At 38.5% G+C, this 11,621-nt stretch overlaps 3 protein-coding genes and 1 long non-coding RNA gene across 8 annotated transcripts in view; 1 reads left to right on the top strand and 3 right to left on the bottom strand.

Moving 5' to 3' along the window:
* Window positions 1–466, top strand: part of LOC117961054 — a 7,186-nt gene extending 6,720 nt beyond the window's left edge. Inside the window, exon 3 of the long non-coding RNA XR_004660295.1 lies at window positions 347–466. This is a non-coding gene — a long non-coding RNA (uncharacterized LOC117961054). The remainder of the gene's footprint in view (window positions 1–346) is intronic.
* LOC117961035 (cytochrome P450 2K1-like) overlaps window positions 1–11,621 on the bottom strand; it is a 30,130-nt gene that overhangs the window by 8,756 nt on the left and 9,753 nt on the right. The gene's annotated exons all lie outside the window — the stretch shown is intronic.
* Window positions 547–7,021, bottom strand: LOC117961009 (cytochrome P450 2K1-like). Its single transcript, XM_034899370.1, has 9 exons — window positions 6,748–7,021; window positions 6,443–6,605; window positions 6,030–6,179; window positions 5,535–5,695; window positions 5,198–5,377; window positions 2,552–2,693; window positions 2,276–2,460; window positions 933–1,074; window positions 547–802 (listed from the first exon to the last, which is right to left on the bottom strand). The coding sequence occupies exons 1-9, from the start codon at window positions 6,952–6,954 to the stop codon at window positions 609–611; spliced, it is 1,524 nt and encodes a 507-aa protein (XP_034755261.1). The 5' UTR covers window positions 6,955–7,021; the 3' UTR covers window positions 547–608.
* The window catches only part of LOC117961008 (cytochrome P450 2K1-like), a 20,894-nt gene continuing 9,832 nt past the window's right edge, over window positions 560–11,621 (bottom strand). For 2 of the 5 annotated variants that reach the window (XM_034899365.1, XM_034899368.1), the window contains 4 exons: window positions 10,682–10,823; window positions 10,355–10,539; window positions 10,095–10,236; window positions 9,721–10,010 (listed from right to left, as the gene is read on the bottom strand). In XM_034899365.1, the coding sequence (XP_034755256.1) occupies window positions 9,817–10,010; window positions 10,095–10,236; window positions 10,355–10,539; window positions 10,682–10,823 (663 nt within the window). In that variant the 3' untranslated portion in view covers window positions 9,721–9,816. Of the gene's footprint in view, window positions 587–9,714; window positions 10,011–10,094; window positions 10,237–10,354; window positions 10,540–10,681; window positions 10,824–11,161; window positions 11,251–11,621 lie in introns of those variants that run through there. The other 3 variants (XM_034899364.1, XM_034899367.1, XM_034899366.1) reach the window with 3 other exon arrangements.

The following is an 11,621-nucleotide window of genomic DNA, read 5'->3' as shown; positions in this document are numbered from 1 at the left end:
CACCATCTGAACTTTTAATGGCAGGATAGTCAGAGATGCCAAGGGATGTAGAGAATACCATCTACCTGGTCTGATTGGCTGATCTTGAATGCAACTAGTTAGTAGATAGTCACAGTATCACATGAAACTCCATCTTTTCAGGCTTCCAGTAATACGTAAGTGTCTTAACTACCAGCTTACTGAGTCAATCAGCTGCTGGTGTGGAGCTACTGGCCGCTACGGACTGTGGTTTAGATGTAAGTGACGCCTGAGACTGTTTGTCAAAACACAATGGCAGATGTTCTAGACAGATGGTGTATCCAATCACCTGCCAAGTATTTTTTTAAGTGCCTGCCCTTTTCCAAAGTTTCCAATGATGGTTTCTTAGATGGTTCTGTGTAACGAATCATCTGGTGCATCATCAGTTTGCTGATCTGCATTTAGTTACTAATCTGCAAAACGTTGTTGAAATGAAGGTTCAGTTAATTGCATCATTGAAATTAAACATTTTTAAGACATTTAACATTATTTGCTGTTGCCCTACATGGCATATAATGCTGAACAAATGAGATTCTAGTCTCTTGAAGTAAGTCAAAGGCATAAAATTAGCAAAGCAGCATTTTCAAGCCCTACTGCTCAAATACAGGAACAGCACACAGTTTATGGGGTGAAGGGCTGAGGGTGAAGCCCACACGTGGAGTCAGATCCAGTTCATCCTCTGAAACTCCAGGAGGAGGAGTGAAACGGAAGTGCTGCAGGAGGGTGGTGAAGAAGAGGAAGAGCTCCATCCTGGCAAGACTCTCTCCGAGACAAATCCTTCGACCTGTTAGAGAGAGAGAGAGAGAGAATGAAGGAAAATGTTCATCTCATCTGCAAGTGAATGAACAAGTGCTGGTTTAATGACTACCACTTGTTCATTTACTTACATATGTGAATTTAATAAATTCACCAACCTGCAGAAAAAGGCATGAAGGCGTCCCGCTTGACAAACTTCCCGTCTTTGTCCAGGAAGTGAGCAGGATAAAAGCTGTGTGGCCTCTCCCACTCACTCTCATCATGTAGGACGGATGTTAAGAGAGGAAATACTGTGGTCCCCTGTGGACAACACAGAAAAACATTATGAGTGAGCAATAGTATTTTTAAACTACATAAAAATAAGTCAGGAAGAACAGAATAGAATAGCTACATCTTAAAATATTGTCACATTTTTTTAATATGGGCTAAATTGCAAATTGTAAATTGCAATTTTTTTTATGTAAAGTGCTCTGAGACCATGGAACATGGTGATAATTCACTGTAAAAAGCAATAAATTGAAATTATTAGCTCTTAGCTGCTCTAGTTGAGAAGTTAGCGATGGCTTCTCTCTTTCCCCCTTTCCTCCCGCCTGTGCTTTTTTAAATGACAAAACAGTCAAATTATTTATCTAATCTTATAGTGATAATTGAACATGTAACAGGGAAATCCATCTTAACCACTCTTCACATTGGCATGAATAGGATTCACTTGCACAGCTCTTTTAAAAAAGAGAAATAGAAGAAATATGTCACTTTTAAATCTAATTTGCCTGTTTTTCCCGTTATTTCCTTACAAGCAGTGTAGCGTTTAAAAGGCTATTTTAAATGGAGTCTGGTGCAGTGCTCATTCACATGAAAAGCTACATAAATACACTTCCTGCAAACGCAGGACAATGAGGGCGAAACAGCATCATCATCTGTTTTAACCAAATATTCTCTGGTCTAGCCCAGGTAAAAACACAACACTGAATCAGTTGGTGCTTTAGTGTGTTGTACATTTCTGAGCCTGTTTGTAACCGGTAGGCTAGCAACAGCATTTTAACTGATTTAGCAGTTTAGAAAACAATACAGTAAAACAATACAATGAATAAAGGAAAAACGTACAATGGATATTTTTAGGGGGGGGGATTGATGTAGCATAGCACCATTATATATTTAGTGTGGTACTACTGTATCTGGACAGAGTCAAGTGTTGATAGTTTATAATAACAATTGCTTTTTTAAGTTCACTAGATGGAACATTGAAGGGAGATGAACAAACCAGCGACGTAGAGCAACAAAGATGTTGACAAAGTTTTGCTTTGGGGACATAGTATGAATAGCAGTAATATCATATCGTGGGACCTCTTGGGTTTCCTCCTCCATGAGATTTGGCATTTTTTGGCATACCTTTTTATTTATTTTTTTATTTTTTGGCCCGGCAGTGGTTCCTGTTGGCCTGGCTGCCTACCAGGCTCCTACCCTTATAGGTGAAACTGCTAGGTGTTTTATTCAGTCTTGCCTTCTTAATGAAGTGACCCTGGAAGGTGATATCTTTGTTCGTTTTGTGAGGCACTGCCATTGGGGTAATGCTGGCCAGTCTCTGTGTCTCATGGATGACAGCATCGGTGAAGGGCATGTTCTTCCTGTCCTCAGCATGCACTTGACGACTTCCTATCTCCCTTCTCAGCTCCTCCTGGACCTGGTCTGAGAGAGAAAAGGTTTTGGTAACCACATAAGCTACTTTCAGATCTTGCTAGCTTGTCAACATTACCAGCCCTGCCTTTAAGTTTCTTACCTTGTATTTTTGGATTCTTGGCCATAAACAGAAGTCCCCATCTCAGAGTAGTTGCTGTTGTTTCAGTGCCAGCCCCGAAAAGATTAATAACTGTCTGCAAAAGGTTGAGTTCGTGGAAGTAACTGTTGGTAATCCCAGATTCCTGCAGGTAAAGATAAATTGGTCCAGTTATATAGTCAAATCTGATCCTTTGTTACAGATGAGGGAATGTTTTTAATAGTTTTAATTTTAATATACCCTACTTTCCTTCCATTACCTTCCTTCCATTCCTTCTTACTGATAACTACTGTTGGCCAGAGAAGGTAGACGGCCAGAGACATCATAACTAGGTCATCTATGTGTCTTGGACTGCCCATTGTTCTGATGGCCCATTATTGCAAAACCCCAATAGTCTGAAAAATGTGCCTTTGGAAGGGGGCCCGGCCGATAAAGGATTTTTAAGGCCGATGCCGATACAAATATAGAAAAATCTGATATTCCGATATATCGGCCGATATTTATATATTTTTTTTAAATCCAGAAACAAGTAACAAAACATGGACAGATTTCCCTAATATTTGTTATTTGTAGTTATTTACTAAATAATTCTCACTAAAATAATATAATTTGTGTTATTGTCACAACAGAACAGAAGAACGTCAAAATGTTTTGAAGTTCTGATAATTAAAATGTGTAAAGATACAAACTTAAGAAATGAATATTAAGGCCCTTTAAACAAAAACACAGTAACAAAGAAATGAGTGTTGCCAACAGGGACGTTGTAGAGCGCCCTGTGATTGACAAACTATGCAATGCCACCACTCCTAACATGATTGATGGTCTGTTTTCATTAGGTTTGTTAAATGATTCCAATATATTAATTTATTTGTCACTATAAATGATTCTGGTCATTCTGAATATTCATCGGCCATTATAAATGCCGATCCCAATATTTTGGGAAATGCCTTTATATTGGTTGTGCTGTACAGCCCATTATCCCAAAAACAAATTCCCATTGCTCCGAAAATACCCAATCTTCGCGCATTTGAAAATGTTTTGTGGTCCGCAATAAGTCAAAGTACAGGCCTACAGACTCTACATCTAACAAAGTTGGTACCAATGGATTCCTTATGCTATCTAGGAATTTGTAATACAGACTGAATTCTGAATTGATATTGGATTGTTTAAATGAAAATATTTTTTTTTTAAACCCAGCCCTATTCAAGAAGTAAATTCAAATCCATCCCGAGTTGACCAAAGTGCTGTAAAATAACAAAGATACCATAACAGGATAACAGCAAGAAAGCAGTAGAGATAACAAAACAAAACTATCCCATGCTCAAAGCAGAGATGGCAAAAGTACTCACTTCCCGTACACAAGTAGAAGTACAGATACTTGTGTTAAAAAAAATAGTCGGGTAAAAGTACTGATTTAACTTCTTTACTCAAGTAAAATTAACAAAATACAGGCTACCATACACAAGGCATAGGAGCATATATGCTAGTAGATAACAATAAACCCACTATTAATTACATTACCTTAACGCTGTGCAACTACTGTAGCATGTAAATAATGAACTTAAAACACAAACGTTAGCAAGTTATATCGAATCAACAGCCAGGTGTAACCTAGGTAACAGGTGAATCAACTGCCAGGTGTAATCTAGGTAATAGGTGAATCAACAGCCAGGTGTAACCTAGGTAACAGGTGAATCAACAGCCAGGTGTAACCTAGGTAATAGGTGAATCAACAGCCGGGTGTAACCTAGGTAACAAGTGAATCAACAGCCAGGTGAAACCTAGGTAACCGGTAAAGAACAATACAATCACTAGATAACTTTAAATGATCCAGAACTACAGACCAAAACAGGCTTCAATGAACTGACAACATAAGTTATATGACTTACAGTTCTCACAAGGACACACACACACACACACAAACACACACAATCTCAGCTGATTATCCTCCCCACAGCTAGTCTCTTTTTCTTTTCTCTCACTTTTTTTTCTCGGTGTGCCGTGCGCGCCCGTTTGGTGCGAGGCGCGTTCGCGCTATTCTCCGACATGCACCCCCAGACACACCTGATAGACAACCTTTAGTACAAAACTAAAGTAACGAGTCAATTTTGTAAAATGTAAGGAGTAGAAAGTACCAATATCTGTGTTTAAATGTAAGGAGTAGAAAGTACCAATATCTGTGTTTAAATGTAAGGAGTAGAAAGTACCAATATCTGTGTTTAAATGTAAGGAGTAGAAAGTACCAATATCTGTGTTAAAATGTAAGGAGTAGAAAGTACCAATATCTGTGTTTAAATGTAAGGAGTAGAAAGTACCAATATCTGTGTTAAAATGTAAGGAGTAGAAAGTACCAATATCTGTGTTAAAATGTAAGGAGTAGAAAGTACCAATATCTGTGTTTAAATGTAAGGAGTAGAAAGTACCAATATCTGTGTTAAAATGTAAGGCCTTAAAGTAAAAAGTCGCCACAAAAATTAATAGTAAATAAAAAATATCCAAATCTACTTGAGTACAGTAACAAAGTATTTGTACTTTGTTACCTCCCATCTCTGCTCAAAAGGATAAGTAACAGAACAGATAGAAAATATAAAACATAGAAGACTTAAAAGTGAAGTATAATGATCTTAGTTGTTGTGAGTGATGACCAACCTCCAGATTTTGCTTTCGGACCAGAAAGGCGTCCACAAAGCCTCTGCACATCTCTGGATTGAGGGTCTCTTTCAAACGACTGAACAGCTTTAAGTTCTGTTTCTTGTTGGCAGCAAATATCTCCACTACTTCCTTCTTCCCACTAAACCATTTACCGATCCATGGAAACATGTTATACAGCTGTTAACAAAAATATAGATGTACCAGTATGTAAATAAAGTATTAAACTGGCAAGTAAAGAATCCAAACCCTTCTTTAATTCAGTTCAGTTGTATTATGTATCTGAAAATCACAATGCTTAAAAAAGTCTAAGCTGTATAAACATATGAAATGTCACCTGTATTGACGGGGAGCCCACAAGTTCAACGTATCTGTTTGTTCGATCTATCAGGGCTTTAAACTCTGGATCATTATATTCAAATCTGCTGCCATAAACAATGGAGCAGATAATATTAGAGACTGCATAGTTCATGTTTAGGGTTGAATCAAAAGCTTCACCTGTAACAAGGAAAACAGGATAAAAAATATGTTACATGCCATTTTGTGATAATTAAACAATGCCTCTCTCATCAAATCAGAACCAGCGTTAAACCTATCCTGCCCCTTTTTTATCTATCAGCTCTCACATCATAAAAGTGAATTGAGCAATTCTGGATGTGTTATTGTTTCATAATTCCTTAGAAGATTGTGGAACTGAACCCTGCGTGTTACTACCTCTGAGATCTTGTGACTTCTTTAAGAGTCAACTCACAAAGGTCAAGCCAGTGGTCAAGTTCATTAAAAGAGGATTGACGAAACACAGTTCATCATGTAGTGGTTAAAAGTCACTTACCTTTAAATGTCTTGAACACTTCAAGGAGGTGGTCACATTCCTCAATGATTTTGTCCTCACTCGCCTTCTTGCCCATCCCAAAGTCTCTCAGGTTACTCAAAGCAAAGCGCCTCATCTCCTTCCACGAATCACCATTGGCCCATATAACACCTGAGTTAAAACAGGTTTTTTTATCTTAAAAAAAAACTTAGAATGGGTAAAAGACAATAAGAACTGGCATTCTTAATTTGTTGTAGTAAAATAGTAAAGAGTTTCTCCAGAAAGAGTTGTGCAAAGGCACCGCTTTATTATTTTGACCAGAGATGTGCTAATAAGCTTCTTGGAAATAAGTAATTCAGCATGAAAAATGCAAATGCAAATGACGGCCAATCAGTTAACATTCTTAAATGATTTCTGAAAAGCTCTTTCCTTACCATGGCCCTGATAATATTCCTGCATTATTAACATTGGATCTCTTTCACCAAACTCTTCAGCGTAGTTGACAAGTGCCTCTTTCACCGTCTTGTACCCAGCCAGCACAACCACTTTTTGGGGTCCCAAATGCACAGTGAACACTGATCCGTATGTCTTGGAAAGCTAAGATCAGGGGCACAATGTCATGATGTATTTAGGACAAACACATTTAAAAAAGAAAGCAATGTGATAGAAATGTAAATAATAGAGGGGCTGCGTGAAGACACAATCAGTCCCCCTTAAAGAACAGCAATGCATTCCTCACCTTCAGTAATGTGCTGTAGAGTCTCTTAAGATCAAGCTGCAGCAGGTTCCCTATTAGAGGCAATGGTTTTGGTCCTGGAGGTTCCTTTCTGTCTTCCTTGGAGCTGAAGCTAGAGGAGCAGACAAGGTAGACGAGTAGCAGGACAACAAGACCCCCCAACAGGGAGATAGAGCTGGAGGACTGGAGAAACGGTTCTAATACCCCCATGACTTGTCTGAAGTTGCCACCTCACTGACAAAATATGTGTCCTCCTCGAGCCTGTAGTTTTGAGTGTTCTGGTTAACAGAGCGTTCACAACTATCTCCAAACTGCCATCATTTCCCAACTACCTGCTGTACTGTGATTGGTGCTTCTTGTGGGCGGGACTTAACATAACTCACATGAACGCTTTGCTGACCTTTGTTACTACTTCTCTCTTGACTTCTACTGCTGCTGCTGCTCTAATGGCATTACACAAACCTCACATCCAGTTCAGCATTAACCTGAAGTCTCTTAAACTTCAACTTCCAGCTGTATTTTGTCCCTGGAGGGCAATTGGTCATGCAGCCAAGGTATACAATACATAAAAAAATATAGTCACACAATACTGAAGGAGATTGGGGGGTGACTTGATTACCATAAATTGTATTTATATAGCACATCTCAGCAACAGTGCAATTCAAAGTGCTTCTTATTATACTACTTATGCTTGGTATTAGGTCGACAAGACGGAATATTAATAATTAATAATACAATTAATTAATAATTATCATGATATGGATTTCATCGCAACAGCAATGTCGTCAGTGTTTTCACCTTGTGAGTCTGTGTGTGTCTGCTAAAGGAAAAATCTGGTCCTGGAGTCATGTACTTTAGTGGGAAAAACCACAAAGGCGGGTTTTTTGTACTTTGCCAGATGTCTGCATCCAGATTTTGTTACCATGTTGGCTTTTTTACCGTGCAAGATGTAGTCATGAAACATTACAGGTGTGTAGTTCAGATCAAAAATAAAAATAGGTTTGGTTTGGAGCAAGGGTATTGGAAGTAGGGGGTGTTGTAAAATGTTTGTTTAAAGAACTTGAATAAGCAATTCATGTTGATTCAGGGAAGAGTCCAAATGCAGAGCAACAGGAACACTGTGAACAGGAACACTGTGAACATGTACAATACACAAATTGGAAAACGGAAACACAGAGGTTAAATACAAGAGGTAAGAAGCAAAAAAGAAACAGATGATACAACAGGTGAAACCAGGGCTGCACGATTATGGCTAAAATTATACTCACAATTATTTTGATCAATATTGAGATCACAATTAATGATCACGATTATTTTGATCAATATTGAGATCACAATTAATGATCACGATTATTTTGATCAATATTGAGATCACAATTAACTATCACGATTATTTGTTGATTTTAACCAAAACACATTTTATTGTCACATAGCCTATTTATAACGGCTTTCACATCCATATTGTGCTGGATTCCTTTTATGTTGAAGTTGTCTGTATGCCCGTTATCTACACAACAATAACATTCAGAAATGAGCAAACTTACTTTAACAGTTTTTAACGTTTTTCATTTGATTGCAACAAACGTGGTCACGAATTTACCTGTGACTCCACGAGATTTCGTATTTTTGACTCTATGAATTTACCGTTGGACACACCTCTGCTAGAGACGGGACGGCATGACATGGGACGCTCCAGGCTGCAGCCATACCCGTCTCAAATGTTGACTGCTCTGATTTGTCTATGATCCATTTTTTTTTTACTGGATCTTGAATGTACTTTATGTGTTTATTTTTCTGATGGTTATGGGGGTGAGGTCCCACTCTTTAGAAGCTAAACAGAAAAAGCCGTTTAGGAATTAACCACGACCTCCTTCTTACAACATCTGTTTGGTGCATGGAATTAGCACTTCATGAACTGGGGGGAAAACACTGGCAGGGGACGTAGACCACAGAGTAATTATTTTTTGTCTGAAATGTAAATGTAAATTCTTAAAAAACTTGTTGGATCATATAAACTTAATATTTAATAGATTCGAAACAAGAGAATTTGCAGCTTTGAGTAAAAGGCATTTGGGATGAGGTGAGCGCCTCCAGCTTTAATGCTGTGGTACTCTGTTGAAACATTTCAGACGGTGAAAGAGTTACTGCCACAAAGGCCAGAAATATTGAGATCTTTATTGTGTACATGACAACATTAAAATGGTATTTAGCTAGTTACAAGAATATTTTTGTTATAGTTTCAAGATGAATAGTGCTCTGCAGATATACAGTATGTAGCTAATGAGGAGAGTCCATTGCTGGAACATGAGCACTTGTAAAGCAGAGATTTAACTTTTTGGTTTTAAACAAAAACACTTTATGAGGAAGCTGGCAGTATTTGAACGGTTTCAAAGACAGATTGCCAGGCCTGGTTTAATAACAACATTTTGGCTCATTCAACATGTTGAATATGAATCTTGAAGTCCAGTATGCTGTCAAGCCAAATTCGTAGGTATTTATGTGGCTCTGCAGGAGGGATCTGGGTATCTTTTAAACTTTTAATGGCAGGATAGTCAGAAATGCCAATGGATGTAGAGAATACCATGGACTCAGTCTGATCTGCTTACCTCAAATGCAACTGGATTTCCATATTAAGAAATCATGAGAATCGCAGGATAACATATCACACAAATGTTGATCTTTTCAGGCTTCAAGCAATGCGCTTGCGTCTGAACTAACGGCTAACCTAACAAATCAGCGTCCGGTGAGGAGCTTCCAGCAGCTACTGACATGGTTTATGCGTGTGAAACTGCCCTGACAGTTCATTCTATCACCTGCCAGGGATTTTTTTACATTGCCTGTCCTTTTCCAAACGCCTTCTGAAGGAAAGCTTCTCCGATGGTTCTGTTTTACACATCATCAGGTTACTGATCTACATTTGGTTAAATGCAAATCTACGATGGTGTGAAATTTCTGTTAATTACAAAAAGGTTTCAGTGCTGTTGCACTACATGGAATATAATGCTGTACAAATGAGAATTTAGTCTCTTGAAATGAGTTGAAATCATAAAGAGAGCCAAGCAGCATCAAGCCCTACTGCTCACATACAGCAACAGCGCACAGTTTATGGGGTGAAGGGCTGAGGGTGAAGCCCACACGTGGAGTCAGATCCAGTTCATCCTCCGAAACTCCAGGAGGAGGAGTGAAACGGAAGTGCTGCAGGAGGGTGGTGAAGAAGAGGAAGAGCTCCATCCTGGCCAGACTCTCTCCGAGACAAACCCTTCGCCCTGTTGGAGAGAGAGAACGAAAGAAAATGTCCATCTCATCTGCGAGTGAATAAACATCAAGAGGTAATGGCTAAATTCACCAACCTGCAGAAAAAGGCATGAAGGCGTCCCGCTTGACAAACTTCCCGTCTTTGTCCAGGAAGTGAGCAGGATAAAAGCTGTGTGGCCTCTCCCACTCACTCTCATCATGTAGGACGGATGTCAAGAGAGGAAATACTGTGGTCCCCTGTGGACAAAACAGAAATGCAAAAGTTTGCTTTTTGCCCAGCAAAAGAGAATTCCTGAAGCACAGTGTTTTATGGAGTTAATTTGAGATTAACACTAGGTGTTTTATTCAGTCTTGCCTTCTTAATGAAGTGACCCTGGAAGGTGATGTCTTGGCTCGTTTTGTGAGGTACTGCTATCGGGAGGATGCTGGCCAGTCTCTGTGTCTCATGGATGACAGCGTCGGTGAAGGGCAGGTTCCTCCTGTCCTCAGCCTGAACGTTACGACTTCCTATCTCCCTGCTCACCTCCTCCCGGACCTGGTCTGTGAGAGGAAATGTTTTTTGTTTTCATGAAGACAATTTGGTAAAACTTTCTAATAGCCATTGTTACTAAACAGCAAATTGATAGTTAATACACTTTTGTTTGCTTGTCAACATTACCAGCCCTGCCTTTAAGTTTCTTACCTTGTATTTTTGGATTCTTGGCCATAAACAGAAGTCCCCATCTCAGAGTAGTTGCTGTTGTGTCAGTGCCAGCAGCAAAAAGATTAATAACTGTCTGCATAAGGTTGTGATCGTGGAAGTAACTGTTAGAAATTCCAGATTCCTGCAGGTAAAGATAAACAAGTGCAGTCATTCAAAGTCTGATTCAAAACTTTGAATGTGTGTTTTTATTCTTTCTCACTGACAACTCTACCATTGGCCAAAGACAGACATCAAAATCCAATAAATTTGCCTTTGGACCAAAACCCAGTTAATTTGACAGCCCATCATCTCAATCAAATCAGCCAGATTAACATAAATCGTGTGCGTGTGTGCGTGTGTGCGTGTGTACTTTATTATAACTAAAATAACACAGTACCAGCAAGACAGTGGTAGAGGTTAAAATTCTTAACAGCACTGAGCATAGTAGCAATTCTAATAGGTGATGATAAGCTTTCCGACCTCCAGATTTTGCTTTCGGACCAGAAAGGCGTCCACAAAACCTCTGCACATCTGTGGATTGAGGGTCTCTTTCAAACGACCGAACAGCTTTGAGTTCTGTTTCTTGTTTGCAACAGTTGATTTGTGGAATTCCTTCCTTTTAGCAACAAATCTACCGATCCATGGAAACAGGTTATATACCTGTTTAAAAAAACAAAAGAAAAGAATTATATGTATATAATGTATGTACAGTATGTGTATATATGCATGTGTATATATGTATGTGTATATGTATGTACTGTATATATGTGTTTATGTGTGTGTATGTGTGTGTATATATATATATATATATGTATATATGTATGTATGTATGTATATATGTATGTATGTATGTATATATATGTATGTATATATGTATGTATGTATGTATGTATGTATATATATATATATATATATATATGTGTATGTATATATATATATA

The sequence above is a fragment of the Etheostoma cragini genome, chromosome 18, assembly GCF_013103735.1.
Source record: "Etheostoma cragini isolate CJK2018 chromosome 18, CSU_Ecrag_1.0, whole genome shotgun sequence".
Taxonomy (NCBI): domain Eukaryota; kingdom Metazoa; phylum Chordata; class Actinopteri; order Perciformes; family Percidae; genus Etheostoma; species Etheostoma cragini.
The sequence above is the reverse complement of the archived record's forward strand: the minus strand, read 5'-3'. Positions and strand labels throughout refer to the sequence as shown.

Coding starts and splice junctions, on each gene's coding strand:
- LOC117961009 (XM_034899370.1), bottom strand. CDS start 6,954: ATGGGGGTATTAGAACCGTTTCTCCAGTCCTCCAGCTCTATCTCCCTG. Junction 2,461..2,551: donor CAAGAATCCAAAAATACAAG/GTAAGAAACTTA, acceptor TTTCTCTCTCAG/ACCAGGTCCAGGAGGAGCTG. Junction 1,075..2,275: donor AGGGTCACTTCATTAAGAAG/GCAAGACTGAAT, acceptor TGTTGTCCACAG/GGGACCACAGTATTTCCTCT.